The 27,563-nt window shown below is 37.9% G+C and overlaps 1 protein-coding gene across 8 annotated transcripts in view; it reads left to right on the top strand.

Moving 5' to 3' along the window:
- The window catches only part of DNM3 (dynamin 3), a 585,110-nt gene that overhangs the window by 267,019 nt on the left and 290,528 nt on the right, over positions 1–27,563 (top strand). For 5 of the 8 annotated variants that reach the window (XM_027613359.2, XM_027613356.2, XM_027613357.2 and 2 more), the window contains exons 13-14: positions 5,207–5,258; positions 6,076–6,105. In XM_027613359.2, the coding sequence (XP_027469160.1) occupies positions 5,207–5,258; positions 6,076–6,105 (82 nt within the window). The remainder of the gene's footprint in view (positions 1–5,206; positions 5,259–6,075; positions 6,106–27,563) is intronic. The other 3 variants (XM_027613361.2, XM_027613358.2, XM_027613364.2) reach the window with 1 other exon arrangement.

Below are 27,563 nucleotides of genomic sequence, written 5' to 3'. Positions count from 1 at the left end.
GGAGTTTGGTTCTCCACCACCTTTGCACCTCTGACCTTTTTTGATGTGACCTCCTCTGTATGATTAACTGTGGAAAGTCTATTCTGCCAGTCTTTGGGTCATTTTCTGCTTTGGTTGCACTGATGTGGCTATCTAGGTATGTTCGTTGGATCAAGTGGGCTTAGGATCCTCCTACTCTGTTATCTTCCTAGAAGTCCTCCCATTTTTAAATAATATTTTAAAATACTTTTAGTTCAATCATCATTGCATATATAAGAATTATGATAAAGAATGTTTTCTAACTAGAAGTTTATTTTTTATTATGTTGCTTATGTAGTAACTTCAAGTATCTAAATATATCTTTAATAAGTATCTTTGTCTTTATGGAGCCAGTTGCTATGAAAAGGTTATTCTTTTGGTCAAAAGTAAAGTTAGTTTAGTATTTGGGTTTTTTTTTTCCCCCACATGCTCTAATTTACCATTTGAGTTTATGTCTTTTTTTTTATTATGTTATGTTAATCACCATACATTACATCATTAGTTTTTGGTGTAGTGTTCCATGATTCATTGTTTGTGTGTAACACCCAGTGCTCCATTCAGTACATGCCCTCTTTAATACCTATCACCAGGCTAATCCATCCCCCCACCCCTCTCTCCTCTAGAACCCTCAGTTTGTTTCTCAGAGTCCATAGTCTCTCATGGTTCGTCTCCCCCTCCGATTTACCCCCTTCATTTTTCCCTTCTTACCATCTTCTTTTTTTCTTTCTTTTTTTTTTAAACATAAAATGTATTATTTGTTTCAGAGGTACAGGTCTGTGATTCAACAGTCTTGCACAATTCACAGCGCTCACCATAGCACATACCCTCCTCAATGTCTATCATCCAGCCACCCCATCCCTCCCAGCCCCCACCACTCCAGCAACCCTCAGTTTGTTCCTGAGATTAAGAATTCTTCATATCATGTATCATATGATACATATCTTTCTCTGATTGACTTATTTTGCTCAGGATAATACCCTCCAGTTCCATCCACGTTGTTGCAGATGGCAAGATCTCATTCCTTTTGATGGCTGCATAATATTCCATTGTATATATATACCACTTCTTCTTTATCCATTCATCTGTCGATGGACATCTTGGCTCTTTCCACAGTTTGGCTATTGTGGACATTGCTGCTATAAACATCAGGGTGCATGTACCCCTTTGGATCCCTACATTTGTATCTTTGGGGTAAATACCCAGTAGTGCAGTTGCTGGGTCATGTGGTAGCTCTATTTTCAACTTTTTGAGGAACCCTCATACTGTTTTCCAGAGTGGCTGCACCAGCTGGCATTCCCACCAACAGTGTAGGAGGGTTCCCCTTTCTCTGTCTCCCCACCAACATCTGTCATTTCCTGACTTGTTAATTTCAGCCATTCTGACTGGTGTGAGGTGGTATCTCATTGAGGTTTTGATTTGGATTTCCCTGATGCCGAGCGATGTTGAGCACTTTAGTATTTGGGTTTTTTAAAAGAGATTTATTATTTATTTGAGAGAGAGAGTGCATTAGTGGGAGGGCAGAGGGAGAGGGAGAGAGAGAATCTGAAGCAGACTCTGTGCTGAGCACAGAGCCCAGCACAGGGTTTGATTTCACAACCCTGAGACCATGACCTGAGCCGAAACCAAGAGTCAGACATTCAACCGACTGTGCCACCCAGGCACCCCATAGTGTTTGTTTTAACACTAATACCTGATATTGGGTTATAAAGTAAATCTTTTTCCTCCTGCATATTCTTAGAATATGGTAGATCCTAAATATGATTATTTAGTAGATAAGGATTCTGTCAGTGGAAAGTCTCTTTACGTAGTATAGGTCATAAGCTTCTGGGAATAACTTTGCCTCTCAAGGAATCTTGGATCTAAGAGGAACCTAAGAAACAGGTAGGGTAGTTCCCCACCCCTTGTCTCTGTCTCTCTGTCTACACACACAGACACACACACACTCACTCATTCACACTTTATAGGTAAGGCACTGAGGTCTGTATGGGCCATATTCTTTGCTTAAGGTAGCACAGGGAGTCATCAACAATCTTTCACTTTTATGTTCTACTGTTTTTCTGTTATGGTTATACACATAATTCAAGGGTCCCCAATAGTTTGCCTGCTATAAACACCTGTGGATCTATCATAGTTTAAAATTATCACTACTAGTAAATGCTTTATTTTAAAACATTTCCCCTTAAGAAAACCCTAACAAAATTATGGTTTGGAAAGGATGACCATAGCCATGAAGGTGGCATGATCATAGTACAGTTGTAGCTGGTCCCAGTTCTTCTCTGAAGAGGGGGAACCTGCAGGCGTGGAGAAAGAAAGGATGGCCAAGATCTGAAGCCTCAGAAGAGAAACACTTTAGACACACTTCATGGTTCAGGGCATGGTGGGCAGCCAGAGGGCAGTGTGGGTGCATCAGACCCCTGGCCATAGCCTGACGCAAACTTTTATCTCATTTACAACCTCACCACAAAACCTTAGTAAAGTAGATTTGGATTATGTAGAGAAATGGTTGGAGAGAGATGAATTTCATAGTGATTAGGGAAGCAAGCATTTAACTAACAAGTAGAAAAATAACAAAAAACAATGAGGAAAGAAGAAGCTCAAACCCTGAAATTAGCAAATTGAAAAACAAAAAAAATATACACAAAATATCTTTAGTAATCAAATACTGTTTGCCCTTTTACCACTCATGCCTTCCCCAACCTCATTTGAATGTAGTGTTTGTTTCTTCCTGAGATTGAATGAAGAGAAGCACCTTAAATACATCGCGGTAGATTATAAAAGATTGCTAATTTCAACAGCTGTTCTAAATGTGATTTGTGATGTGCTACTGAACCACAAGATCCCATCACTTTAAATGGTTGATTGATGACTTTATGTTTTCTCTATTTTAGACTATTTCATCAATTTTAAAACAGCTTCTATAAACTCTTAAACAACTAGTGAGAGGGTTCAGGATTGCTTTTCAGAATTGCCACAGTGACTTTTATTTTCTTGTATCAATACGTGTTTACTCATGAATTCACTGAAAGAAAGCCTTCATTCTCTTGAGAGATAGAGTAACATAGCACATAAATATCTGGACTCCAGAGTTAAATTGTTGAGGTCAAATCTGACTCTTAATCCCTCTGTGCTCGTGTTATAATGATATCAATCTCATTGGACTTTTCATTCAACAGATACTCATTGAAGCCAACTATGTGCTGAGCAGTTTCTAGGCACTGGGGACATGGAACAGACAAAAAGCTCTGCTCACAAGGAGCTTATGTTCTAATGGAAGAAGACAGAAAATAGATATACACAAAAATCAGTAAACTATACAGTATGTTTGAAAGTGTAAAGTGCCACAGAGAAAAATAGAACAGTATAAAGAGGATAAGAGTGCTGGAGAAAAGGAGGGATATAATTTTAAATAGGGTCATCATGGTAGGTCTCACTGAAAAGATAAATTTGAACAAAGACTTGAAGAAGGTGATGTCAAGAGCCATGCAGTTGTATGGGGGATGAGTATTCTAGGCAGAGGGAACAGGTAGCAGCATAAAGGTTTTGAGGTGGGATTGTGCTTGGTAGGTTCGAAAAAAAGAAAGGAGTCATTGTGGCTGGACCTCCCCAGTGAACAAGGTGGGGAGAGTAGATGATTCAAAGAGGCAGAGGTTGGGGGTCAGTTGAGTAGGGCCTGTGAACCATTGTAAGGACTTTTACCCTGAGTAGAATGGCATTGCATAGTAGTATAGAACGTTTTGAGCAGAAGCATGGCAAGGATACCCTTTTTAAAAGGATCACTTTGGCCTCTGTGTTGAGAATTGATATTAGGGGGACAAGTGTGGAAGCAGAGACCACAGTAAGTGATAACAATACAAATAAGAGATAACCATGGCTTGGACAAATGTGGTAGCCATGGGGGGTGGTAAAAAGATGTTGAATTTTATTTGATTAAATTAACTAATGTATTTTTTAAAAAAGATTTTTATCTTTAAATAATTTCCACACCCAGCATGGAGCTTGAACCTACAGTCCTGAGATCAAGAGTTGCATGCTCCACTGACTGAGCCAGCTAGGCAACCCAAGATGTTGAATTTTAAATACATTTTATTTTATTTTAAAGATTTATTTATGAGAGAGAGAGAGAGAGAGAGAATGTGTGCATGAGCGGGGGAGGGGGCAGAGTAGTAGAGAGGGGAGAGAGAGAGAGAGAATCTCTAGCAAACTCCTTGCTGAGCATGGAGCTGGGTGTGGGGCTCGATCTCACTACCCCGAGATCATGCCTGAGCTGAAACCAAGAGTTGGACACTTAACTGACTGAACCACCCAGGTGCCCCGAGTTTTAAATACATCTTAAAGTCAATAGCATTTGCTCATGACTGGATATGGGGTCTGTGAGAGAGAGGGAGGAATCAAGGATTTTGGCTTATGCACCTGGAAATAAGGAATTGCCGCTAACTGAAGAGGGGAAAACTGTGGTGGAGCAGGTTTTAGGGAGGACATCACAAGTTCAGTTTTGGCATATTAAGTTTGAGATGCCCATTAGACTTCCATGTGAGAGGGTGAGTTGTCAAAAACATTTGAGTCTGGAATTGGGGAAATGGGTCCAAGCTTGACCCGATGATCCGATCATTCTAGGAGTTGTCAGAATGTAGTAGAGTTCAAAGCAATGAGATTGGGTAATATCACAAAGAGTTTGGGATCTGGAATCAGACTACTTGGTACCACCACTTATTAGCTGAGTAACTTTGAGAAAGCCACTTTGCTTCTCTGTGACTCATTCTATCTGCCTGTAAAATGAGAGGAATAATAGTAACTACCTCATGGAGTTAAAAATATAAATCAAAATCACCAATACCTGTAAAATACTTCTTAGAACATACACTCAGTAAATGTTAACTGTTAATTTTCAGTGCAACTATTCTGTATATCTATTAGGACATCACAAATACTTGTACGGACTCATGTGATTAATGTAGCACTACAGCTTTCTACCCCCTGATGTTATATTTTTGGTTTGGGGTGGTTAATTGGTACTAATTCCCCTGAGTTGGTTTTGCTTCCAGAATTAAACTGGCCTGGATTTTTGGAATTTGCTCTGCCTCAGTTGTTGATACATTTTGAAAGCCTGTATATATTTTAATATGTGTTACTTGTTCCCAAAAAAAGTATTATGCGTTTCTTCAGTGCTGGTCTCCTTTGCTTTTCTCAGTGCTCAGCAGAGGAGCAGTCAGGTTCACAAGAAAAACACAGTTGGAAATCAGGTAGGCATTTTAAAAATAATCAGTTGCATGCATGCCCCAAAGAATTTGAACTCAGTCGCTTGATTGATTATTTTTTAATGCAAATTAATCATGTGCAAATTTTGCTGAAAATGCAGCTTTTTGTTTTGTTTTGTTTTTGCTTGTAAGGTTTCTGGAGTGCGTTGCATTTTTTTTTTTGCTATTTTATGCATTTAGCTTTTTGATTTATTTTAAATAACTTTTCTGCTATTTGCTCTGCTTTTCAAAATTGACTCCTTGTGTCGTACTTTGCTTGCTTATGTTACCCCTAAATTTGATCTAACATGGAATCTATGAGTCAGTTCAAGGTTAAAATATGGTGAGTAGTTGCATGAGCTTCTGGTGCTGCTGACTAGTTCACACATTTGCACAGCTTGGTAACAGTGAAGGGACAGCTCATAAAGAAGGCAGTTGTTGGATTTACTCTCTGCCACACCAAATTCCTGTTGGTTAACGAAGATGTTAATTCCTAAGAAGATGTGATCTTTTGAGTTTTTGTGTTTTGGGCTGACCGGCTGTCTCTGACTAATAGCGCTCTGCAGAGATTGCATTAACTCTGACAGTTTGCTGTTTCTTTTATGTTTTATGTGATAATGAATATTTGCATTGTTATTTCTTTTCAAGTCAAAACAATGATGATTTTATAGTTTTTTTTTAAATTCAGAGGTACAATTATTGAACAAATTGAAACCTCTGCTCTAGAAATTTTTCCATTGTTTTGAAAGGAGAAGAGGTAATAACAGACTTTATTTTAAAAACTTTTTTCTGAACTAAAGCATATAATTCTTTGCTATTTCAGGGAACCAATCTTCCGCCTTCAAGGCAAATTGTACGAGCTAAGTTCTGTAAGCTTTACTGTTGCTTTTTCATTTAGCTTCCCAAGGGCACAGTTTGTCTTTAACTGATTAACTCAACTAGCGCTTGCTACTAATTTTTTTAAACTTAGGTTGTCTTGTCCATAACACTGTATCATTGAAATAAAAATCCTCTTTAGAGGGTTCATCCCTTCACTGCTAATAACTTGCTGTGATTGAAAGGTATGAACTAGTAAACTCTAAAATGCTGTAATAATAAACCCTTAACACTGTGGGTGCTTTGATATTTCTCTAATTTTAATGGGCCTTAAAATAATTAAAATCATTAATGATCTTCATCTCTGTCCCTTTATGCTATGTTGTTACAAGGTGTAAGCCTTTCTCTACAACTTGTATGATAATATTTCCAATAAACGTAGTTGGTGCTTCTAAAAGGTGGGTGAATATTAAACATCTGATTTTGATGTATTTGTTGATAAGCCTACTCAATTACAATTATTTGTATTTATTTAAAAAAATAAAATCCAAATTACATCAATTGCTATCTTACATGGCTTTAAAGTTGAATCTTTTAAAACCAGATACTATATCTTCACTTTATGGAAGTATAAAGATACTGTCAAATTACTGGCATAGGCATTAAAAAAAACAAAAAACATTACACTCTAATTTCTACCACAAATGAAGCAGCTTTAAAGTCTTTCTTCCAATTGTGCTCAAGTTGAGAATGAGATTGGAGCATGGGCCAATTATTTGCCTCATGATGTTTTGGAAGAAACAATCATTGGGAACTAGACATTCCTGGGTTCAAAATTCTGCCCTGTCATTTAGTAGCCATGTGGCCTGGGACAAATTGAACCTGAGTTTGCTCAGTTATGTGATGAGAAGGATGAAAATATATCCGTAAGATGATTGTAAAAATCAGAAATAATTTCATAATGAGGTTTGCAGCTGGGTACTGGATGTGTGCCTTGCAAACAGTATTTACCTTGCTCTTAGCAGGCAGGTGCTGTTCTTGAAACTTTTGGGAGAAAAAATATAAAATATAAGAAAATTACAAAAGTTATAAAATGAGAACAATGAAACATTTGGGAAAATTAGAAGCTATGGCAAGTTATTGTGAAGATTGCAATGCCCAGATTAAGGCTTGATGTATAATGGATTTATCTATAAATTTTCCTCATGATCAGAGGCTGTAGCTCATAGAAGTTTATACTTATTGGAAAAGCAATAGTATAGTGGCATAAGTGCATATTTAAGTGCATATTTTAAATCAGATCGAAAGGAAATTCAGAACAGTTTTCAATTATATATTGCTTCCAAATGCTGAAATAATGCTAATTGTGTTACCATGACTTAACTTCCCCTGAGTACTTCAAAGCCCACACATTATGGAAGTCTTAAAAGTCAAGATAATAGAATTGGGTGAGTCTCATAATAGAGCACAGACCCCTACTCCAAACCCTTGGGGCCAGATGTACCTTTAATATCAGAACTTTTTGGATTTTAGAAAAAAAATATTGCATATATCATATTATATTACTTAATATTCCTATGGAGTCAGAGGCAGCACCCTTTAATTAAACACTTCATGTTTCTGCAGTAAAACAAATGAATAGTCACACTAAGTAGATTAAATGAGAGATAAACATTTTCATGTCGGGTTAGATTTTGCTGTTAAATCTTTGTTTTGTTTATTTGTTTTATTCATTTAGTTTTAAATTTTTTAGAGGGAGAGAGAGAGGTGGGGGAGGGGCGACCCTGAGATCATGACCTGAGCTGAAATCAAGAGTTGGCATTTAATTGACTGAGCCACCCAGGTGCCCCTACTTGTTTGTTTAAAAAAAAAACAAAAACCTTTTACTTTGCAAGTAAGGGGTTATGAACCTGAATATCTTATATTCCAAGATCAAATTCAGTAATTACATGCAATGTAGTATATTTTAGAGAATCTTTTATTTTTTTATTTTTTTATTTATTTTTTGCTGCTTAGCAGAAAACTATAATTACTTGAAATCATTTTCTTTATGAATCTGAATGTCTGAGGTTGATTTGAATTTGTATAAAAAGTTTTTGCCTATTAAGAAGCTCAAAGCTGGGGGCCCTTGGAGCCTGGTCTGTTAACTGATGCTGGCTTTTATGGTTGGTGGGGCTGAAATACCCTTTGCTATCCCACAGGTGGTTCATCCATTCTGCTATTCCCTTAGGGCTCCTGGTTGTAAGAGATTCTGCTGTACAGAGTCCGCTCTGAAATATTTTAGAAGGAATTAAAGAAAGCAAAACTCTTTAAAGACAATCCCATTCATTTTTGGCTGCCTAGAAATTTGTCAGCTTGAAAGTTCCACAAGTGGGTGTCAACATCTGTACAAAAAAATGTGAGCACACAATTAGTTGAAAGTTGCACTGCCCAATAATTTAAAGGTAACCTTCATTCATCCCTTCACTCATCAAATATGTATTCAAAACCTAAGAGTATGAAAAACTGTGGTAGATGTTTAGAACAGAATGATAAATAAATCATGGGTCCTGTCCTCGGGGACCTCACAGCTCAGTGGGGATGATGGTAAGTAAGCAAATTGATGTCTGCCTCCTTTGTCAAGGCTAGCTCCTTCTAATCCTTCAGGTCTCCCTGAAATGTCACTTTTGGAATAGACTGGCCCTGGCCATCAGATCTAAAATCACCTTCCCTCCCTAGTGTCTTGACATTATTATCTTCTTATGTTTATTTTTTCATCTTCCTTCACCAGGACCTAAGCTCCATTAAAGCTATTTTTTTTTTTTTTGTGATATGGAAAGCCATGGAGTATCATTTTAAGGTTTTAAGCACAATCATAACATTTTAGCAGGATCATTCTGCCTATATGTGAAAGGTTTTGAAGGGAGGGCAAGGTTAGAAAAAGGAGACGAGTTAGGAGGCTATTGCAGACAAGAGATTATGTTGGTCTGGGCTCGGATGTTTGTGCTAGATTTGAGGAGAAGCTGATGCTTTCAGGAGGATTTGTGATGAACTGGATGTTGGGGAGAGGGCCAGGCATCGCCAGTAATGCTGTTTAGATATATGATCTAGGCACAGGTGACATAGTGGTGCTGTTCATGGAGAAAGAAATATAGTGAGAAACTCAGATTTGGATTCAGAGTTAGGAAGGGTAGATATGTTGTGTATGAGGCACTGTGGGAGACAGGAGTAAAAATGTCCAGAGGGATGTTGTATAGAAGTGTCTAGAGTTGAGAAGAGACAGAAAACTATTTATTCCAAAGGTAGTAGGGAGCCATTGAAGGATTCCCAGTAGGGAAGGGATATCATCTGACCTGTATGGTGGAAAGATCTGTGTATCAGTCACATGGGATGATTTGGAGAAGTAAAACTAGAGATGTGGAAATTGGTGAAGATGTTTTTGAAGTAATTCAGGTAAAATACAAATGTTTGTAGCAACAGGTATGTAGAAGGGACAGATCCAAAATACATTTAGAGGGTGGGATGAGTTATAAACAATTGTGGAGTTGGGAGGAGGGAGTTCTCTTTCCAGGCTATGGCTAAGAGGATCCACTGACAAAGGGAATGCAGGGGAAGGAATAGCAGATTTCAGGGGAGATGGGAGAAGGTGGTGATTTCAGTTTCATTACATTTTTTGTGCCTATTGAGACTTCAGTAGGGTTGAGGTTCAAGACTTGTCTAGACTGGAGATATGTTTTACAGCTGTCAATGTATTCATGGTAGTTGAAGTCAAGGGAGTAGATGAAATTGCCTCCAATGGAGAAAAGTATGGAAGAAAATATGGGATTTAAAGGATAATGGAGAAATAAGAGTTGGGACAGACTGAGGAACTGAAAAGGAGTCTACGAAGTGAAAGAGAGGTAGGAAAACTTGGAGAATAGCACAATGAGAGCCAAGGGAAGAAATCATTTCAAGGAGGGAATGGCCAATTAGTAATAGATGTTTCCTAGAGTTCAAGAAACACTGGGGAAGTTGTCAAAATAGGTGGAGTGATAGAAGGTCCTGTGCAGTACTGGGGATGACCTGAGGCTGTACCAGTCCTTTTGGTCTTGTGAATTGCTCTTCTACTCTACAGCTAGAAGGTAGCATTACTCTTGTACGTTACAGCTAAAAGGTAGCATAAAGCTGAGAAACCAGACGATGGAATTGATATCCTGAGCTGGGCTTTTTTTCCAGGGAAGCAGCAAATAAAATCAAGAGAATAAAAAGTTTTGAAAAGAGAGGTTGAAATAAAGGATTGTATAATCTCATATGAATAGTTTTGACTGATGTATTAGTCAGGACATTAGTCAGGACAGGTCAACCAAGTAACAAACAAACCCAGAATTCCAGTGGCTTAGTATAATAACAATTTAGTTCATGAAGGTCATTCCAATGAAGGTCATTGAGATGCTGGTGGCAGGGATGGGGGACTTCTCTGCTTTACATGGTCAGTCATGAACTTTAGAACCCTCTTTATTCTTCCAGCAGAAGGGAAAGAGAAAGAAGCCTGAGTGAGGGAAGTTTTTAAGGACCAGCCTGGAAGCGTCACACGTTTTGCATTCCCATTCCATTGATTGACCAGAGCTCAGTCATTTGGCCTCACCTAACTGCACGGGAAACAGAAACATGTAATCTGAAATTGTGCCCAGATAAAGAAATGAAAAAAGATGGGGTTGACTGAAAACTGAATGGAAATGAGCAAGACAGCACTGGGGAGTTTAATGAAATTGGAGAAAAAGTGTACAGTAGTTCCCCTTTTATCTGTGGGGGATACATTTCAAGAACCCCAGCCTGAAATTGTGGGTGGTACCAAACCCTACGTATGTTTTTTTCTATACATACATACCTGTGATAAAGTTTAATTTATAAATTAGGCACAGCAAGAGATTAACAACAATAACTAATAATAAATTAGAACAATTATAGCAACATACTGTAATAAAACTTGTGTGGATGTGGTCTCTTTCTCTCAGAATATCTCATATTGTAGTCGTCCTTCTCATGCTGATGTGGAATGATAAAAAATGCCTATGTGATGAGAAGAAGTGAGGTGAACAACACAGGCACTCTGGTGTGGCATTTGGCTACTACTGACCTTGTGATGATAAGTCAGAAGGAGGATCATCTGCTTCTGGGCTGCAGTTGACAGCGGGTAACCAAAACCACAGAAAGTGAAACCTTAGATAAGAGAGGACTTAACATACCAAGATGAAGGGGAAAAGGTGGTAGTTGGAGGTTGAAGTGAGTGAGTGGGATGTTGTATCTCAAGGTGGACAAGAGAATGCTACCTGAAGGTCAGAGAGTTTATTAGAAGGAACAGACACCAGGGGAGGGAAATGACAAATGATAACTACAGATACTTGTAGAACATTGTTTGTCCTCAGAAGGTGTGGGCAGTGGAAGAGAAATGGGGATGCAATTTCCTAGATTCAAGGTCTAGTATATTTTGAAGCCAGGAGGATTACATGGTTGATAATCCATTCCTTTAGTTATAAGAATCTAGGGCAGGAAGACACAGCTGACATGCTCATTGGCCCAGACTGCATCCAATTAGGAAGGACTTAGGAAGAATTATACAATTAGGAAGAATTTTTCTTTAGGCAGGGAGAAGAGCAGGTGCTTGCAGGAGCCTGAATATCATGATACCTCCCAGTCCTGGGCTGCTTGTCTGGTTTGTTTTCCACCAATGTGCCTTCTACCACTAACTTTAGATTGGAGTCTGAAATTTAGCTTTCCCAAATTTACAGGTCTCCAGATAACTGGATTCCCAAACTTCTTGAATTGTTGGCTGCAAGCAGAAAAGACCTTTCCTATCAGAACAGGGTTTTGTTCCTCCCTACTTTCTTGAAAGCTAGTCTCTTTTCTGTAGGACCCCCTCGAGATCTCAAACAGTTGTCAACACATCCCAACATCCTGAAATATGCCTACCAAGTCCCCTGGCTATTCAACCTCTGTAAGTACATGATTTGAGACCAATGTTGAAAGAGGTGAGAGTTTGCTCAGCTAATTTATAACTGGTTAAGAAAGATTGCCATCTTCCTAGGCTACAGCAGAACATACAGCCCAGTCCTCTCTCCTCCTCCCTCTGTTCAGCTAATTCTACCTTTCAGGGTCTGCCACTCAGCTCCCACCCTCACCTGACTTCCCGGTATTAATATCTAGATCAGGATTCTTCTAGGTGTAAATTTCAGAAAAACTTAACTTACACGACCTTGGAAAAAAGTGAATTAATTAGTTTACATATTTGAATATTTTGGAAATAAAGTTAAGTACTATTTAAGTTATGGTTCAAACAGTGTCAGAATGAATTGGTTTCATGAACCATGATGAACTGGATGAACCCTTTCCGTTTTTTGCTTCTGCTTCTTTGCTGTCTGCTCTGCTCTTGGGCCCCACAGGACTGCGATATGACAGCTATCAGCCCCTAGGGGATTTCCTACTTTGAATGCAACAGAAATAAATGAATCTTCCCCCCAGAGGTTTCAGAAAAACTCCCGAGGTTCACTCTGATTGAACAAACTTGCATCTCAGCCCATTACTGAGGCAATTACTGTGGCCAGAGAATGAAGTGTTCTGATTGGCTTAGGCCAGATCACATGTGCTAAGACGTGGGGATGGGCTGGGCTCCTCTGACAATAATCAGAGTTGTTGGAAGAAGAAAGAATAGACGCTGGAGGATGTGTATCAGAGGTGATGGCTACGGGTACTTTGTTGAGCATTGTTTGTCTTAACCACAGTTTAATTTGGATAATAGGATTCTTAGGTATATTGTCTTCTTAAAGAAATATAACCACATTATTAAAACCCTATGGTTCATTTACTGATTAATGATTTTTTTTCCAGTTCATCCTCTTACTTTCTCTCCCCCTTCATCTTCCTCTTTCTTAAAAAAAAAAAAAAAAAAAAACCCCCCCAAACAAAACAAAACAAAAAACAAAAACCAAAAACCTTTTCTATTGGCATATTCAGTTGAGAGGTAGTATAGTGCAGCGGTTCTTCAGAGCTGGAACTCTGAAGCCACCGTTTGGCCAGGAACAAATGATGTAACTTCCTGTTTCTGAGGTTTCTAAATAAGGTGATGAAAATAGTAACTGCTTCATGAACTTTTTGTAAGTATTAAATGAGATAATACAAGTTAGGTACCTACAACAGGGCCTGGCTGATAGTAAGCCCTGTATAAAGTGCCTGTTATTATTATTGTTGTTGTATATTTGTATTACTCTGTTAGCGTTCAAGAAAGATAGTAAAATAATTGCTTTTATTTTCTAATTGAGCCTTCTCCTCCCTTGGAAGTGGGAAGATTGCTACAAAGCAACAATGAATTCTGCACATCCATAATGGTTCATGGATTAATTTTTGAGGACAGCTTTCTGAGTATAGAAGAAGAAAAATACCTGCCACCCCAATATTCTAATAAGCAGTTTAATGTATTTTTAAATAGATATTATAAATTTTTAGAACCAGTGAGCACTTCTTTATCAAGTTCTTTTAATTGAAAGTACATTAAAAAACATTTTTTGTAGGAAGAATTGAATTTTTGCTCTATTGATTTTCAAGGTGGCCAGTTTTAATGAAAACTGTCAATATTATACTGGTGTTTTAGTGCTTTGTTGTTTTTTTAGAAGAAAAAACTCAATAATTAAAAATTATCAAAGATTTGTGGCAAGATAGAATATATACCTTTAAGAATGTATGATGCTTATCTGGATTTATTATACATTACATAGATGCCCCTTATCAGCAAAGAAATGTAAGTATAATTTTATTAGATACAGTAGATTGCATTTTCGGAAGCATTTCTAAAATTGAGCAGTTCAAGTCAGTGGGAATATAACTTGTTATGCCAGTACATGCATATATCACAACTGTTTTAGCATGTATCATATATGTAAAATGAGATCTGTTGTTACAAGCTGTGTTTCTTTCCTGTCAGGAGAACACAGTGTTGTTTGTTGCCACTTAGTCTGATATTTAAATTTTTAAGTTTATAAACTAATTCTGAGACTGCCATTTTCTTTGGTGTATTAGTTTTCTAGGACTGCTGTAACAAAGTACCACAAACTGAGTGACTGAAAACAAGAGAAATGTATTCTCTCACAGTTCTGGAAGGCTTGAGGTCCGAAATCATAGTGTCTTTAGGATCATGTTCCCCGTGAAGGTTCTAGAGAATCTTTCTTGCCTCTTCCTGGCTGCTAGCGGCTCCTGGCACTCCTTGGCTTGTGGCAGCCTGACTCTTCTGCGCCTCCATCTTCTCATGGCTTCTAACCCCCTGTGTCTGTTTCTGTGCCCCCTCCTCTTCTAGGGACAGCAGTCATTGGATCTGGAGCCCACTCTAATTCAGTATGACCCCACCTTAACTAATTACATCCGCAAAGACCCTATTTCCAAATAAAGTCACATTCTGAGGTTCCAGATGGATGCGAATTATGGGAGACAGTATTCAACTCACTGCACTTTGGCCACTTGCAGATTTTCTTTTCTTTTTCTTCTTTCTTTCTTTTTTCTTCTTTCTTTCTTTCTTTCTTTCTTTCTTTCTTTCTTTCTTTCTTTCTTTCTCTCTCTCTTTCTTTCTTTCTTCTTTTTATGGCTTATTATAATAAGACTTTACCTGGGATTTAGCTATACAGGATGCTGATGTACTTTAATAGTTTATTAAACTAAGAATTTATAAATTGGGCCATTGGAGCTTTAAAAGCTATTTTCTTTATTATTCTGTTTGGAGAACATAGTAACTTTGTATTATTGAGATAAAACAGTGCTATTCTATCCTTCCGCATGGTGCCATTAAAATATCATTTTGATTAATTGGGTTTTTTTTTTTTAGGATTGCTTCTTGAGAATTTATTTTTCTCAAAAGTATGAGGCATACAAGGAATTCGTCATGAGGGGAAAAAAAGGAAACATTGAACACTTTTAAGTGATAATACACAAACTCCCTTTTCCTCATTTCATGTTCTGCCTTGGCTAATCTTCTCCCCAGTCTTACCCCACCCCTCCAGAGAGGGCAGGAGTGGGGGGAAGGGGAGGGCAGAGGGAAACCAACAGACAGAGAGACAGACAAATATGGCGTGGAGCTATAAATCCATCTTGGGATTTGGGAATTTGCATTTTCAAAACCTACCAAGCCTGAAAGTTGTATTTACTAAAAAAAGTAAAGGGATGAATGACTGTGCACTCCTATTAGTTCTGTAGAAATCATGATAGTTAACATGGATTAGTTACAGTATTTCAGGTTTGGTTTTAGGTATTTCATGCATTAACTCATTAACTCCTCCCAACAACCCCAGGAGGTAGGTGCTCTGATTATCTCCGTTTTAATCTCTGCTTACAGATAAGGAAGCTGAGGCAGGGAGAGGCCAAGTAATGTGTCCAGTCTTACAGTTTCTAAATGACAACATCAGGATTCAAATCCAGGCAATTAGATTCTAGTCTTTGTTCTCTTCATTGTAGTGTTTAACCACTGCTTCTAACAGGTTGTAAACTGCATCAAGAATCTCAGTCTCAACTATAGCAAGTCACATCACTTAAATCTATTCATTGTTATTTATTCCTTAAATTTGTTCTTCAACTAAAACTGATTGATCCCGAATAGAATGAACTTAGGTTTGTATAAATTAATCTGATTGTGGTAGTCTGTTTGGGCTGCTGTAACAAAATACCATAGACTGGGTGACTTAAACAGCAAACATTTATTTTTCACAGTTCTGGAGGCTAGAATTCTGAGGCCAAGGTGCCATTGTGGTCGAGTTCTTGGTGAGGGCCCTCTTCCTGGTTATGTTCTCACATGCCCTTCCTTGGTACACGAAGGGAGATGGATAGATCCTGTGTCTCCTCCTCTTTTTTTTTTTTTTTTTTTTAAAGTAGGCTCCATGCCCAACATTGGGCTTGAACTCATGGCCCTGAGATTGAGTCACATGCTCTACCAACTGAGTCAGCCAGGTGCCCCTCTCCTCTTTTTATAAGGGTATTAATACCATCCTGGGGGCTCCACCCTCATGACCTCATCTAACCCTAATTACCTCCTAAAGGCCCCACCTCCTAATACCATCCCATCAGAGGTTACAGTTTCAATATATATATTTTGGGGGAATACTAATGTTCACTTCATAGCATTAACAATGAAAACTGTAATAGCTGTTAGAATGTGTTTCCTCTTTTCCTTCAATTCAATGAAAATACCTCCAGAGGGGCCAATCAATAGCTTATAAAATACAATAATTTTTATTTTAATAAAATAGAGAATGGAATCTGTGAAAGCCACACTTAGTGAAACGTATGGTCTGCTAATTTGTTCTGCATCTTTATCTAGACTTTTATTTGGAATAGCATTTAATGTGTGCCTCATAATCTTTTCCAGAAAATATACAGAGTCCTTACTGTATTTTTACAGTCAAGGTTCATCTTAATTGAAGGTTTAGGTCTTAAAATCGGTGAGGAGAAAAACCTATCTATTCAAAATTACCTTGAAAAATGCGTTCATTGGGCAGAATCTAGCCCCGCATTTCAGCTGTGGTCTTTTCTTGGGGCTGTAGAGGCTTGGTCTTGTTTCTCCAAGGAAAAGGGCACCTGAGCAAACTAAGTGCTTCTCCTCCTTCCTCTCTCCCACTAGCTGTCTGACAGCTACCCCTTCCTTCCCTGCGTCCCCTTTTTTCCTCCCTCTGTCTCTTTTGTCCTCTGCCTTTCTCTACCCCCCCCCCCTTTTTTAACAAAGCATGATGTGTTTGATTCCCAGTAAGTTAAATGCCTGGTTGATTTGAATTCTCTGGAGTTTTTATAACATTTAAACACTTTGTTTTCTCTCACTATTATTTTATTAGCCACTTTAATTTTGGATCTGAATGTTCCCCTGAATTAACAGATAAATGACATCTTAGTGTCTTCCTGTTTATGACTATTTACAATGTTTATGGACATTGGGATCTGAATGAGTAGCTCTCACTGTTTTCATTTCCACTCCTTTAATCTCCATTCCACATCTCAGAAAAGTTTCTACTTTTCTTTTCCTACATAGGCACCTGAGTGGTAGAGGGGTTCTACAAGCGTTGCTACTTCAGCCAACACCAGAAGTTGCTGGTTTTCTTCCTCAGCCAAGCTTGTGATAGCCCCGCACTGGTTGCCCTGCCCTCCCACTCTCCATCCCTTACTGCTCCTGATTCCAGGCCTGGGGAGTACCAGTGCTTAGCTCACCCCCATCTACTGAGGCTTCATTTCAGTAAGGTTGCTCACATTCCCATTCCTCACCAGTTAGTTCATCATCTGGTCTCTTGGCCACAGAGACTTCTTTAAAAATTTTTTAAAAAAATATTTTATTTATTTATTTGAGAGAGAGAGAGAGAGAGAGAGCAAGTGAGCACAAGCAGGGGGGAAGAGGGAAAAGCAGGCTCCCCACTGAGCAGGGAGCCCGATGTGGGGCTCCATCCCAGGACCCTGAGATTGTGACCTGAGCCGAAGGCAGACGCTTAACCGGTTGAGCCACGCAGGTGCCTCGGCCATGAGACTTCTTAAGTAGTTTGTCAGGATAGAGCTATTACTCTAAAAAGGCAGAAATTATGATACATGTCTTTCTCTGATTGACTTATTTCGCTGAGCATAATACCCTCCAGTTCCATCCACGTCGTTGCAAATGGCAAGACCTGTACCTCTGAAACAAATAATACATTATATGTTAAAAAAAAAAAAAGAGGATAGTAAGAAGGGAAAAATGAAGGGGGGAACTCGGAGGGGGAGATGAACCATGAGAGACTATGGACTCTGAAACAAACTGAGGGTTCTAGAGGGGAGGGGGTTGGGGGGATGGGTTAGCCTGGTGATGGGTATTAAAGAGGGCATGTTCTGCATGGAGCACTGGGTGTTATACCCAAACAATGAATCATGGAACACTACATCAAAAACTAATGATGTAATGTATAGTGAGTAACATAACATAATAAAATTAAAAAAAGATTGGAAAAAATAAAAAGGCAGAAATTGCTCCTCAAGTGTTTTGTTTTGTTTTGTTTTTTGTTGTTGTTGTTCAAGCCTTCCCTTATGTGCACTATATAACTAATTTTTTAAGATTGATTTATTTATTTGAGAGAAAGAGCATGTGCAGGGGTGGGGCAAAGGGAGAGGGAGAGAGAGAATCTCAAGCCGACTCCCTGCTGAGCATGGAGCCCAACATGAGGTTCGATCTCAGGACCCCAAGATCATGACCTGAGCTGAAATCAAGAGTTGGGTGCTTAACTGACTAAGCTACCCAGGTGCCTCTATAGCTAATTTAGCTCAAAGTTTCAATGTAGTATATGATTTTGAGGCCATAATTTTCATTTGTTATACAAGAAAGATATGAACACATTTTCATTGTGAAAAAATTAATGCTGATCAAGTAGATATACCTTTGATTCTCACTCCATCCCACTCACCTCCATAGATATAACCTCTCTTACCATTTTAGAGTGTACATATGCATACGCATATACACACCCAAACACACACACACACACAGTTTGTGATTTAAAAAAATGATCACAAATACTGTACATATTTTACACTATAGTTATAAGCTCCACAAAGGCAAGAACTTTTGTCTTTTTTGTTCATTGTGGGATCTGTAACACTTAGAACCTGCTATATAGTAGATGCTTAGCAAATATATTTGAACTTACTTTATCCACTTAATGATATGTCTTAGAGGTTTTTCCATGTAAATACACAGAGAGAAGACAACTAAACTCTTACTGGTATATAGTGGTACTGTACACTTGATCTTAGCCAAAAGGCCGAGAAGCGATTATAGTGTTATTGTATGTTGCACAGTGTAGATGTGCCATTGTTAATTTAATGATCCCCCTGAGGATAGGATTATTTTGTTTCCAGTTTTTCCTAAAACAGCTGAACCAGTTTATAGACCCTACAACTCTATATGTGAGAACCTGAATTTCTAGCACCGGGTAATTATATTTTATATAATTTTGGATAATTTGATGAAAACAATAATATATTACTTTGGTTTGCATTTCACTTATTACAAGTTATACAGCCTTTAAAATATTTAAGAGACGGGGTGCCTGGCTGACTCATTCGGGAGAGTGTGTGACTCTTGCTCTTGGGGCTGTGAATTTGAGCCCCACATTGGGTGCAGACATTACTTAAAAATAGAAAATCTCGGGCACCTGGGTAGCTCAGTCAATGAAGCCACTGCCTTCGGCTCAGGTAGATGATCCCAGGGTTCTGGGATCGAATCCCACATCGAGCTCCTTGCTCAGCGGGGAGCGTGCTTCTTCCTCTGCTTGCACTCTCCCTCTGTCAAATAAATAAATAAATAAAAATCTTTAAAAAATTAAAAAATTAAAAATCTTTAAAAAATAAGTAAATGGAATATTTAAGAGACGTTTGTATCCCTTCTCCTGTGAAATGTCTGATTGTGTCTCTGCCCCTTTTGAAGGGACTGTTACATTATCTTCTTACTGGCTTTAGGATTTTTTTTAATAGTATGGATATTGTGTATTATATATGGTGCAAGTATTTTCTGCTTGTCTGTCACTTGACTTTAACCTCACTGTATAACACAAAAAGTTATAATTTTGATCTAGACAAATTTTTCAATTTTTGCAGCATTTAAATTTTATTTTGCTTGTACTTTCTAATGATAGTTTTAGAGATTTTTATATTTAGCTATATGAAAATGAAATTATTTTCCTGCTACTCACATACTTCTATCCCTTAAACCTCAGTCATTTATGTCTATAATTTACTAGAGAGAGAAATATTTTTCATGTGTATTGACCACTAGTATTCTTTTTTCTGAATGAACTGTTCATGCCTTTGCTTATATTCTCTTTGAAATTTCTTCTTTTTTGATTCGTAACAGAATTTTTTTTGATTCGTAACAGAATTTTTATTTAATTATGATATTGATCATTTGTGGTTTTGTTAACAACTGTTTTCCTATTAACTTTTGTTATGTTTTAATTTTACTTACAAGGTTTTTGAGGTAAAGTTTTAAAACATATTTTGTAGTAATATCTATTGCTCTTTTTCTCTAATTTTTTTCTGCTGCATTTATGTTTAGGAAGGTGGTGTCTACCTCAAGAACAGTTAAACATTTACCCATGTATTTATAGCATTTTTATGAAGCCATTATTGACATTTGTCTCTGTAATCCACTTGGGATTTATCATAGCAGAAGGTAAGGCACTAACTTGGGGAGCAGAGTGTAGGTGTTAAGAGCATGATGGATTCTGAAGCCTGACTGTCAGGCTTCAATATTTGACTGCTACTTGCCAGCCATGGGCAAGCTACTCAATGGCTCTGTGCCTTAGTTTCCTCATTTGCAAAAGGGATGTGATTGTTGTATCTACCTCTTAGAAGTAATGTGGTTAAATGCATTTGTGTGTGTAAAGCACTGAGAACAGTGATTATTGACAGTGATAATAGTAATAAATAGTTACTGTTAAAATTTTATTCCAGGGGAGCAGATGTCAAAATATCATTGTTTGAGGGCGCCTGGGTGGCTCAGTTGGTTAAGCGACTGCCTTCGGCTCAGGTCATGATCCTGGAGTCCCGGGATCGAGTCCCGCATCGGGCTCCCTGCTCGGCGGGGAGTCTGCTTCTCCCTCTGACCCTCCCCCCTCTCATGCTCTCTATCTCTCATTCTCTCTCTCTCAAATAAATAAAATCTTTAAAAAAAAATATCATTGTTTGAATGATCCATCCCATCACTGTTGATTTGCACTTTCTTGATCATATAATAATGTCAAAATAATAGTAATAATCATAGTAGCTCTTATTTCTTGAAAGCTTACTCTGTGGCTAAGCACTACGCTAAGTGCGTTCCTTACATTTCTACAACAACCCTATAAAGTAGGTTCCATTCTTTCTTCCATTTTATAAATGATGTAACTGAAGCTTAGAAAAGTTAACTAGTCCACCCTAGGTCATATAGTGGATAAATGGCAGAATCCTGACTTCAGTCCAGGTCATGGATGAACTCTTATCCTAGGATCTGTATCTGGGTTTTGTATCCTGTCCCAACATTTGTTGATTTTTGTACAGCGACCCACTTTTAAATTATTGCAGCTGTCTAATATATTTTAATGTCTGCTAGGTCATTTCCTTTCATTACTCCTCTTTTTCAAAAGTGTATTTAGCTTTTGTAGATTACTCATTCTTTCAGTTGAAGATTAAAATCTTGTCATATTCCAACTATAATTCTATTTGAATTTTGATAAGATATTTGTAAAGCCTATAAATTAATATGAGAAGTCATATTTTTTTATATTCGTTTATTCTGTCCAATCAGAGGGTGATTCCTTCAGTTTATTATAATTTCCTATTTTTCCCTTACATAAGTAAATTCACATTTATTGTTAAAATATAAAATAACTTGGAAATACCCTTATGTTGTAATTAGGGGTGTTTTTTAAGTATATTTTCTAATTCTTTATTACAATGTGAAACTATTGATTTTTAAGCACCTATTTTGTAGTAGTGGAATTGACCAGTTTCTCTAATAGTTTTTCATTTAATTATAATTTTTACCTTACCTGTTTGTAATGGGAATGTTTTTATTTAGTGGGAATGTTTTATTTAATAGGAATGAATGTTTATTACCATTTGATGTTGGCTTTTAGTTTAAAATATGTTTATTGTGATAAAGAAATAAGTTAGTCTATTCCTCTGTATCTGACATTCTCTCTCAGAAATCAGCATTTAATTGAGATGATTATGCTCTTACATATTGAACAAATTATGTAATTTGTTATATTGATAGATTTACTAACCATCCTTGCTTTTCTAGTATTAATCCTATTTGGTCACTGGGGTTGATTCTTTTGCCAGTGAATTAGTTTTTCTGTTATTTAATTGAAGATTAGTATATTTTGCTTATGACATAAAGTTATTCTTTTAAAAGTAAATGAATATATTTATAAATTAATGAAATAGAAGATAAATGAATATGCAATACTATCAAAATTACTACTGAAAGAGAAACGTCACAGGAATTGAGGAGTAAAGGAGATTGTATGTCTTATTCCTGATCATCTCAATTTGCTTGATAAAACAGGAGCCTGGGATGTTTGCTTATCACCTGGGAGTGGGAGTTACATGGGAGCCTTAAGGAGATGATGAAATTCAGTGTCCTTACCAAATGGAATTGTTAAGAGAAGCGAAAGGGCTTTCAGCCATTGGCCAGGTCACGTGCTGAGACTAGTGTAGAGATGCTAAATTCTGTATTTGTTATACTGAGAGAACCCCAGTTCCTTCAATTTAGCAAATTAAGAGATTAGCAAAAGACAAATTAGACAATTTCAGTGACTACAAAAGGTGTCATGGGATATTTTTTTGTTAGTGATGAAGTCCGAGTTCTATACCTGAAGGTCCTTTTGAAAGGATGTCACTGGTTCACTATCACAGTGAAAGTAGAAAAGGAAGCTGAGAAATTTTTCTATGTATTTCCGATAGAGCTCTTTTGTTATTTTTGTTCATTGCTTCCCATATTGAAATCAAATCCACCCAACATAAGTATGTCCCCAATTCACCATGACCAAGGCAGATTATGGTTTCTGTCCCTAAAGCACGAATCTTTTCATGCTCAATGCATAACATCTCAGAATTTTTCCTGAATCAAAATGTTTAGCCCAAGATCCTCAAAATACAGAGACATCTTTACATTCTTAAGATATTTCACCCAAGAGAATGCTGAGATATTTACTCATAGAAAAGAAAGCTTATGTTGATGCTGTCCGTTAGTAGGGGAGGATCTGGTGGTCAGCCTATGGGCTCTCTTCTAGGCATCACTACAGATTTGCTTTATCTCAAAGCTCATTGTCAAGGCATCTAAATGTCAGAGCTTTAATCCCAGCATTAGTGTAAATTGCCAGGACATTTTATCATTTTTTAAAAGATTTTATTTATTTATTTGAGAGAAAGAATGAGAGAGAGAGAGCACATGGAGAGGGGGGAGGGTCAGAGGGAGAAGCAGACTCCCTGCCGAGCAGGAAGCCTGATGCGGGACTTGATCCCGGGACTCCAGGATCATGACCTGAGCCGAAGGCAGTCGCTTAACCAACTGAGCCACCCAGGCGCCCTATCATTATTTTTTAAAATTTTGTTTTGTAATGGGATAATCACATTTGAGAACAATTTTATTTTTTTTCTCAAAAAAGTACCACATCGGGCTCCCTGCTCGGCAGGAAGCCTGCTTCTCCCTCTCCCACTCCCCCTGCTTGTGTTCCTGCTCTCGCTCTCTCTCTCTCTCTCTGTCAAATAAATAAATAAAATCTTTAAAAAAAAAAGTATATATCTTCTAATGTTAGGGTCTCAGATTTCCCAGATTGTAGCTATACATGTCAGTTCAAAATTCTATTCACCATAAATCCCTCATCCCTTCGTGGAGTCCCTCTTTATCTTTTCTCTGCAGCATTTATTTCAATGAGCAGGTCTCTCATAGCTTCTGTGGAATCATATTAACTTTCCCTTGGGAGTAGTTTGCATGTGATTGTGATTTTTTTTTATACTGAAATTTCATCTTTACATGAAGTCAGTGGGCATAGATTTAATAGCACACATTGGTCTCTCACGTAGTTTGTATTCTGTGAAAGGCCAGAGCAATTCCGAACATGAACATGGCATAACTTTGTTTATGTATTTAAAGAACAGGGAGTGTTTCAGTTCACTGTCTTCTAATGATGCTAATATTTAGTATTTATTGAATGCTTTTAGGGGCCAAGCATTAAAACCAAGGTTTCTACATAGATTGTCTCATCAAATACTTTCAAGAGCTTTATGAAAGTTTGGTTATCATTGTCCCCATTTGATGGATGAGTAATGGAGAGTCACAGTCTTAAAGTGACTTTCTCAAGGTTACTTCATGCAAGTGATGGGGCTGGGTTTTTACTCTGACATTATATTATGAAAATTGCCAAAAATGTAGAAGAGCTGGGAGGATGGTACTGTGAATGACCATATATACTTACCATATCTAGATTTGGCAGCAGTTAACTTTTGGTCATTTTTGCTGTATCTCTGTGTGTGTTTACTATTTGAAAGTAAGTTGCAGGCATCATGACAGTTCATCTCTAAATACTTCAGCTGCGTTTCTTAAGAAAAAGGTCATTGCGCTTTATGTCCACACCACCATTTTATCACCTAAGAAAATTAATAGTAATTCCTAATACTATCTATTGTCCTTATGATTTAATTGCAGTAGTCCTAATAGTTTGAAAGAGTTAATGCTGGTCTCAGATTTATTTGAAAAATCCTGGAAAGACCAATGTGGTTTATTTGCCTAACAGTATATATTCCGTGATTATGTAAGAACAGAAAATAAGACTTTTCAGAGGTGATCTCTCTCTCTCTTTATCAAGATTTTATTTATTTGACAGAGAGAGTATGAGTGAGCACAAGCAGGGGGAGCAGCAGAGGGAGAAGCAGAGGGAGAAGCAGACTCCGCGCTATGCAAGGAACCCAATGTGGGACTTGATCCCAGGATCCCAGGATCATGACCTGAGTTGAAGGCAGACGCTTAAGTGACTGAGCCACCCAGGTGCCCCTCAGAGGTGATCTTTTAAACAAAATGTAGACATATAGAATTTTAGTAAAACTAAGAAATAAAATGTCTTGCCCCTAAAGTTACTATGAAATTTTTTTGATTCAGAAACCAACCCATTCCCCACCTCAGGGAATTCCAGTAGGCTGAATTCTACAGGATGAATGTTCCCTTTCCGTGAAATGAGTGTCCTAGTTTCATAATTGAACCTGAGTTCCTCAAGTTTTGCACTATGTTTTCGCCTCACCAAATAATTGGCTGAAGTTTTTGTCCTGATTTCTGATGAGGTTATTTACACTCTTAGCCAGTGATGGATGCTCCTGGGGGTAGACTATTTGATGTGCTGCCTTTTATATTGCTTGGATGGAGCACTACTTGGGAAGAGTGCACATAAATAAAAATGAGCTTGGGAGATATAAATATGAATATGAAATTCAGTCATCATCATAATTTAAGTCCTTTCTAATGCCTGTGATTATTCTTTATTTGCAACATAACATGAATTCTTTGTCTATGGAGTTCTGCTACCTCCAGCTCCTTTTCCAAGTTTTAATTCAAGTCCTTATTGACTTTTTATAATTGTCTTTTCTGAGTAAGCACTAACATAAATAAAACATTAATATAAGAGTATAAGTCACTTTGTTTTCTGCCCCCGCCTACTAAAAATGATCTTCTTAATTAAGGTAAGACAGTTTTAGAATGCATTTGTGTGTTCTCAGTTTTTTCTCTTCAGAAATCTTTAACTTCTCCAGCAAGTCTGGTCTTCCTGTTGACCTGCTGTGAAGAAGAGGAGGGAAAAGGAAAAGGAGGATTTGTTTTTGAGAACTCAACTATCTATAAATGACTTCCTCTTGTTTGGTACATCCACTTGCAGGGTTTCATTTTCAAACGCCTGGTTGCAGGATCCACGTCCTGGAGGAAGGAACCATGTCATCCTTCACTTATCCTGTGCACATAGCTCCACCACTGCTCCGAATATTATCTCCTATCACTTCTGGCATTTCTTGTACTTCTCCTCTTCCTGAAGTTCATAATTCATGTCACTGATTTCCGGTGCATACGGAGTCAGGTTTAGAAATATGAGACAATTTTAAAATTACAGATGCAAAGCCTAGCTGTTTGAGCCAACATCTGCAACTAGTTTACGGGATTAAGCAAAATAGCTGCTCTGGATGACTGATACTTACCAGGGCCTCTCCATTTCCCATCAGAAATCAAAATGCCTGTTACTCATATGTTCTTTGGTTTTTAGTACAAATCAGGATTTCATCTGTTAGATACCTCATTTTATTAAGTTCTCTCACAGAGTATCTTCAGCCAATTTTCAATTAGCCATAATTAAGGAGAACAGGAAGAATATGGGTTAATTAAAATCCACAAATAATTAAAACACTTTAACCAGAATCGAACACTCGCCTAAAACTTTTTGCTGAAATTACAAATAAGTAAAACATCTGATATGGTTTTGCTTTGTTTTGTTTTGTTTTGATGCAAACAAACAAAAAAATCTGAACATGTCATTCCCTTGCTTACAACCACTCAAAAGTACTTCTTTACCTTTAGGATAAGGACCAAACTTCAGCATCCATTTATCTGTTCCTTATCTACTTGTAGCTCCTTCTCTTGCCCCTTGCACTCCTGAATTCTGTGTTGTAGCAACAGTGACCTTCAGTCAGTGCCCTCAGTGGTTCAGACTCTTATCTCAGCTGGGACTGTTGATGTGCCCTTTTCTGTTCCTGAACATCTTTTCCATTTTTTGCCTGAATAACATCTTACTGTCCTCAGTTTAAACATCACTCCCTCAGGGGCACCTGGGTGGCTCAGTCGTTAAGCGTCTGCCTTCGGCTCAGGTCATGATCCCGGGGTCCTGGGATCGAGCCCCGCATTGGGCTCCCTGCTCAGCGGGGAGCCTGCTTCTCCCTCTCCCACTCTCCCTGCTTGTGTTCCCTCTCTCGCTGTGTCTCTCTCTGTCAAATAAATAAATCTTTAAAAAAAAAAATAAACATCACTCCCTCAGGAGTGACCATCCCTGACTTCGACACTATTTTCAGCTCTCTCCTCTATGTTCCCATAAGAACGTGTACCTTTCTCACTCAGTGTGTGTATTCCCTTGTTTAATCTTCTCCCTCACTTGCCCTTTGGCTCTGAGATCAGGGATGGTAGTTGCCATTTTCTCTGCTAAATTGTCTCACTTAGAGCCTGTTCATGATAGCTGTACAAAAAAATAACTGTTGAATGAAAGGAAAAGTGACATATTTTAAAATCTAGAAGTAAATGGCCAGATATGTAAATTGCCTATAAAATAATGACTTAAAAACTGTGAGGTTGACATTCAGGAGGGAACATCTAGAATATATTAAAACTGCTCATTAACTTTGTATGTTTCTTTTTGTCACCCAGGAGGGAAAAATGGATCTTACGTATGTAGTTGTTACTCACAGTTGTCATTTCAGGCTTGCCTATAGTGACTACTCAAGTTCCCCACCTAAATACGTCACCAGAAAAATAATGGAAATGATTTAAACTTGATTAACATTTAGAGCTACTCAGCCAATTATAAATTTTATTTGGACTCCAGCAGGTGCTGTTGTCATTTGAGAGAGAAGAGTTCTTCATTTATCATTCTTGACTTTTATTTAGTAGATGTCTCTCAGATTGTACAGTATGCCTGCTATGTGTTTACAAAAAACCCTTGGTGTTGGTATTGCCCCTGGTTTAGAGCCATTGTACCCATAATTTATTGACTAACCTGTGATTTAGGGGAAGTATAATTATTCCAAAGGAGCAAAAAGCCCAATTACGTTAACTGGGTCGACCAGAGTGGGTCTGTTCCTTGGTGAGCTGTAGACATAGACCATACCAGATGGAGTTGCCTCCTGAGATTAATTGTACCACCAAGGAGATCATGGGGAAATAATGTCCAAAGCTGTGATTCACCCAACAGGGGAAAAGCAGGGTCCTTTTCT

This window comes from Zalophus californianus, chromosome 10, assembly GCF_009762305.2.
Source record: "Zalophus californianus isolate mZalCal1 chromosome 10, mZalCal1.pri.v2, whole genome shotgun sequence".
NCBI lineage: Eukaryota > Metazoa > Chordata > Mammalia > Carnivora > Otariidae > Zalophus > Zalophus californianus.
Note: the sequence above shows the minus strand (reverse complement) of the source record. Positions and strands in the feature narration are given on the sequence as shown.